We start from the raw sequence: 6,228 nt of genomic DNA on the forward strand, positions 1-6,228 counted from the left end.
GGTGGAATCTGTCCAGAGGGAGCATGCGGAGTTTCGAACCTGTTTGGAGCCTTTGATTCTCGACACTGACCTCCCCCCGCTCCCCTCCACCACTGCTCACTGCTGCTCGATGCACACTGCCTTGGTACCTGGTTAAGTGTGGCGTGCCAGCCATGCCTCCTGGCCACAAGAGGCCTGGTCAGATAATGGCACCATTTCACAACTCGTGCCTTTCACCGTTCTGAAGTCAAGTTTGTTTATTAGTCACAAGTGAGGCTTATGTTAACACTGCAATGAAGTTACTGTGAAATTCCGCTCGCAGGGGAATAGTAACTTCCCCCCCCCCTCCCCCAGTTCAAGCAGGAACAGATTTGGAAACAGCGACAGTGAAGGAGCGGCTGATACATTTCCAAGTCGGGGTGGTGAGTGACTCGGAGGGGAGCCTCCAACCAGGTGGGGGTGTTCCCAGATATCCGCTGCCCTTCTAGGTGGTAGAGGCGGCGGGTTTGAAAGGTGCTGTCGAAGGAGCCTCGGTGAGTCGCTGCGGTGTTTCGTGTATCGAATTCCATCAAGTCCACAGCACAGGAACAAGACTGGATCAACTGAGACAGTTTTCCCTGGAGCGTCGGAGGCTGCGGGGTGACCTTATAGAGGTCTATAAAATAATGAGGGGCACAGATCAGCTGGATAGTCAATATCTTTTCCCAAATGTAGAGGAGTCTAAAACTAGAGGGCACAGGTTTAAGGTGAGAGGGGAGAAATACAAAAGGGCCCAGAGGGGCAATCTTTTCACACAGAGGGTGGTGAGTGTCTGGAACGAGCTGCCAGAGGCAGTAGTAGAGGCGGGTACAATTTTATCTTTTAAAAAGCGTTTAGACAGTTACATGGGTAAGATGGGGATAGGGGCCAAATGTGGGCAATTGGGACTAGCTTCGGGGTTTAAAAAAAGGGATGGCATGGACAGGTTGGGCCGAAGGTCCCGTTTCCATGCTGTAAACCTCTGACGGTCAGGTATTTGACCCGCTGTGCTGTTTGAATGTGGGGTGGAGGGACTGGGATGGGGATTGAACAGCTGGGATTCCTGTGTGAGAAGGAAGGCAGATGTTGCCTGATGTGGGGGATTGGGAGACTGAGCTGGGTTGTGCCTTTGGGATGAGATCTGGAACACCAGGATTGAAATGCAGACACGGTGAGGGAGTGGGGCTCTGGATTGTGACACGGAGAGCTGGATTGGGACTGCGATACTGGGTATTATCTCAATACTGTTCCAATGGGGAGTGGGAGGCAGCAAACGGTTTACAGACTGCCTCTGGAGTTAGGATTTTCAATGGTGTGGAGATTCTCTGTGCAGTGATCCAGGTAAATAGATATCCTGTCCAGGGTGATCCATGAAGCTGGGTTCAAGACTGATAGATCTTCAACTTCAAACTAGGGAAAGAAAGAGACGAAAACTGTCTCCAATTTAAAATCCCCCAGATATTTGGTAGCTGCAATGAAACTCTGAGTGTCTGCGTTTCTGAGCGCCGCCGGTCTCTCCCCGGCACAGTCCAGGCAGAGCTTCAACAGCTCCCTCATTGTCTTTTTATTCAGCCGTGGGACAGGGGCATCACTGGCTGGACCAGCATTTATTGCCCATCCCTAGTTGCCCCTGGAGGGCAGTTGAGAGTCACCCACATTGCTGTGTCTCTGGAGTCACATGTAGGCCAGACCGGGTCAGAACGGCAGATTTCCTTCCCTCAAGGACATGAGTGACCCTGACAATCGACAATGGGTCATCAGTAGATTCTTAATTCTAGATATTTTTTATTGAATTCAAATTCCACCATCTGCCGCGGCGGGATTCGAACCCGGGTCCCCCAGAACATCAGCTGAGTTTCTGGATTAATGATCCAGCGATAATCCCACGAGGCCATTATACATTGCTCTAAAAGAGAAACAGAGCTGGTTCGACCAGGATGCTGACTGGACCAGGGTTCATTGTTTTTACAGCACAGCTCATCAGGTTTTAAAAATACAAACCTTGAGCACTGTTCCCACACACACACCTTCAACAATCTTCCCTCCACTGGACTCTCACGCTGTCCCCACACACACACACACACTCCCCCCACACTCACACACACACCTTCAACAATCTCCCCTCCACTGGACTCTCACACTGTCCCCACACACACACACTCCCCCCACACACACACACACACCTTCAACAATCTCCCCTCCACTGGACTCTCACACTGTCCCCACACACACTCCCCACACACACACACCTTCAACAATCTCCCCTCGACTGGACTCTCACACTGTCCCCACACACACACACACACTATCACAATCTCCTCCCCTCTACTGGACTCTCACACTGTCCCCACACACACACACCTGTAACAATTTCACAAAAACACGCCTGTAGCAATCGCGCGCGCACCTGGAGCGATTGCGTGCACATGCACCATTAACAATCACACGTGCGTGCATGCGCCTGTAATAATTACACACACATTGCCTGTAACAATCACACACTCATTGCCTGTAACAAACACGCACACACACATTGCCTGTAACAAACACGCACACACACATTGCCTGTAACAATCACGCACTCATTGCCTGTAACAAACGCGCACACACACATTGCCTGTAACAAACACGCACACACACATTGCCTGTAACAAACACGCACACACACATTGCCTGTAACAATCCCCCACTCATTGCATGTAACAAACACGCACACACACATTGCCTGTAACAAACACGCACACACACATTGCCTGTAACAAACACGCACACACACATTGCCTGTAACAATCCCGCACTCATTGCCTGTAACAAACACGCACACACACATTGCCTGTAACAATCCCGCACTCATTGCCTGTAATAAACATGCACACACACATTGCCTGTAACAAACACGCACACACACATTGCCTGTAACAAACACGCACACACACATTGCCTGTAACAAACACGCATACACACATTGCCTGTAACAATCACGCACACACACATTGCCTGTAACAAACACGCACACACACATTGCCTGTAACAATCCCGCACTCTGCCTGTAATAAACATGCACACACACATTGCCTGTAACAAACACGCACACACACATTGCCTGTAACAAACACGCACACACATATTGCCTGTAACAATCACACACACATTGCCTGTAACAAACACGCACACACACATTGCCTGTAACAACCCCGCACTCATTGCCTGTAACAAACACGCACACACACATTCCCTGTAACAATCCCGCACTCATTGCCTGTAACAAACACGCACACACACATTGCCTGTAACAAACACGCACACACACATTGCCTGTAACAAACACGCACACACACATTGCCTGTAACAAACACGCAAACACACATTGCCTGTAACAAACACGCACACACACATTGCCTGTAACAAACACGCACACACACATTGCCTGTAACAATCACGCACACACACCTGTAGTAATCTGCTTGGTGTCTCTCCCCCCAATTGATATTGAATACAATGATTAAACGACTTGAGAGATAGAAAAAATTTATTGCACTGGTCTGTGACGGTCTGAGAAAAGAACTCTCTTCACTGCTTGACTATTTACCAGCCGTCACACAGACTGATTTCAGCTGTAAGGCTTGTACATTCGAGGGAGTGTGCGCAACATTCACAGGTTCTCACAAGTTAAAGTGCAGATACAGGCTGCAGGTTGCAGCTTTCCAACTCTTCACGGGGATGTGGGGGGGCGGTGGGAGACAGCGTGGGGGCGATGAAGGCACATTGATCAGGGAAGGCTGGAGGGTCAGATTGTTTTGCCGTAGTTTCTGACCCTCCTTCTCAGGCGTTCAGCCATGTTTACTTTGATTCCCAGCGTCTGACTCCATCCGGGGGTCCCACTACCCCTTTGACATTGCTTGCCTACCCCACCCATCCACCCATGAAGGGACTGAGAGAGCCCCAGGAGATGGGAGAGAGGGAGCAACCTCCTCCCCATGTCGCATTAGCAACTGCACACAGCAAGCTGCTAAATTTGGTGCAGTCATGCGTTGAGGTAGCAAGAGGCGGGCTGGTGGTGGAGGCAATGAAATGCTGGGGACCGCAGGCTCCCCGATCCTATACTTGACTCAACTGAATGTCAGAGCAGGCTGGAGAAGGGGCTGAATGGCCTCCTGTTCCGGTGTAACAGGCTGGAGAAGGGGCTGAATGGCCTCCTCCTGTTCCTGTGTAACAGGCTGGAGAAGGGGCTGAATGGCCTCCTGTTCCGGTGTAACAGGCTGGAGAAGGGGCTGAATGGGGCCTCCTCCTGTTCCTGTGTAACAGGCTGGAGAAGGGGCTGAATGGGGCCTCCTCCTGTTCCTGTGTAACAGGCTGGAGAAGGGGCTGAATGGGGCCTCCTCCTGTTCCTGTGTAACAGGCTGGAGAAGGGGCTGAATGGGGCCTCCTCCTGTTCCTGTGTAACAGGCTGGAGAAGGGGCTGAATGGCCTCCTCCTGTTCCTGTGTAACAGGCTGGAGAAGGGGCTGAATGGGGCCTCCTCCTGTTCCTGTGTAACAGGCTGGAGAAGGGGCTGAATGGCCTCCTCCTGTTCCTGTGTAACAGGCTGGAGAAGGGGCTGAATGGGGCCTCCTCCTGTTCCTGTGTAACAGGCTGGGGAAGGGGCTGAATGGCCTCCTCCTGTTCCTATACGTCAACTGTTCACCAGGGTTTTGAGGTCTCCCATGCCAGGCAGGGGGACAGTTTTGGGCTCGTCCCTCTTTAGTTTCTCCCCTCCCTCCCTCCCCCAACCCCAGGCCACAGCGGGTGAAATTCCAATCGTGAGTCACTGTTCCCTTTCCCCCTCCCAATCTCCCCAGGGGATGGCAAGGCGAACAGCAGGCGGGAGTGAGGCTCACGGCTTCCGGTAGAATCTGAGCAGAAGATAGCAGGCGAGTCGGAATGCCATCAAAATCAGGAAGAGGATGAAGACGTTGGCCCAGATTGGGAGTGTAACATTGAAAAAGGCCAAGATTTCACTGCTGGGGATGTAGACAACGCTGCTGTTAGTTGTGTTTCTCACCATGTTACAGTACGAGAAGGCAGAGTTATGCTGCTTACATCTGCAAAGAAAGTGCATCAATCATTCAGTGACACATCTTTCCTATCCTGTGCTTCCCAGCGTCAGGGAGCCAATGAAAACACAAACGCGAGAGGCTCTCAGTACTGTCCCTCACAGGAGAAGGGGCTGAATGGCCTCCTCCTGTTCCTGTGTAACAGGCTGGAGAAGGGACTCAATGGGGCCTCCTCCTGTTCCTGTGTAACAGGCTGGAGAAGGGGCTGAATGGGGCCTCCTCCTGTTCCTGTGTAACAGGCTGGAGAAGGGGCTGAATGGGGCCTCCTGTTCCTGTGTAACAGGCTGGAGAAGGGGCTGAATGGGGCCTCCTCCTGTTCCTGTGTAACAGGCTGGAGAAGGGGCTGAATGGCCTCCTCCTGTTCCTGTGGAACAGGCTGGAGAAGGGGCTGAATGGCCTCCTCCTGTTCCTGTGGAACAGGCTGGAGAAGGGGCTGAATGGCCTCCTCCTGTTCCTGTGTAACAGGCTGGAGAAGGGGCTGAATGGGGCCTCCTGTTCCTGTGTAACAGGCTGGAGAAGGGGCTGAATGGGGCGCAGACTCCACACATTCTCCCCATGTCTGTGTGGGTTTCGTCCGGGTGCTCCGGTTTCCTCCCACAGTTCAAAGATGTGCGGGTTCGGGGTATTATGAGGGTAAATAAAGGGGATGACAGGGATCGGGCCTGGGTGGGAAGGCTCGATTGGAGAATAGCTGCGGTCTTGATGGGCCGATCGGCCTCCTGGTCGGGATTCTGTGACTGCCTGGTAACCAGCAGATGGGAAGAATGGAGAAGGGGTGGTGTCTGTGATGGTCGTTACAGAAGAGGGGGTGAGGAGGGGGTCAGACTGTGGCGAGAATCCAGAGAGCATCCGGAGATGGGAGTTGCGGAGGGATCTGGGGGGAGGGCTGGTTTCCGCAATCGGATGGGGATACCACAGGAGGAGGATACTCACAGGAAAGTGTGGTCATTGGAGAACTCGACGCTGAGCATGACGTGGAATGGGTAGAGGCAGAAGGCCAGGTAACGAGCCCAGACCAGCCACAAGGGCAGCTGCTGGATGTAGAAACCTCCCAGGAGCAGAGTGGTCAACATGAAGATGGTGACGAAGATGATAGACTGGTCGATCCTGAGGAAGAGAGCGCTGGCAAACAGACCGAT

General features: G+C 52.4%; 1 protein-coding gene across 1 annotated transcript in view; it reads right to left on the reverse strand.

Moving 5' to 3' along the window:
- Nucleotides 1-3,508: 3,508 nt before the first annotated feature.
- LOC144488081 (uncharacterized) overlaps nucleotides 3,509-6,228 on the reverse strand; it is a 58,023-nt gene continuing 55,303 nt past the window's right edge. Inside the window, exons 12-13 of the mRNA XM_078206107.1 lie at nucleotides 6,023-6,228; nucleotides 3,509-5,077 (exon numbers count right to left, since the gene is read on the reverse strand). The exon at nucleotides 6,023-6,228 is cut by the window's right edge and continues 3 nt beyond it. Of these exons, the coding sequence (XP_078062233.1) occupies nucleotides 4,870-5,077; nucleotides 6,023-6,228 (414 nt within the window). The 3' untranslated portion in view covers nucleotides 3,509-4,869. The remainder of the gene's footprint in view (nucleotides 5,078-6,022) is intronic.

This window comes from Mustelus asterias, unplaced genomic scaffold (assembly GCF_964213995.1).
Source record: "Mustelus asterias unplaced genomic scaffold, sMusAst1.hap1.1 HAP1_SCAFFOLD_1281, whole genome shotgun sequence".
Taxonomy (NCBI): domain Eukaryota; kingdom Metazoa; phylum Chordata; class Chondrichthyes; order Carcharhiniformes; family Triakidae; genus Mustelus; species Mustelus asterias.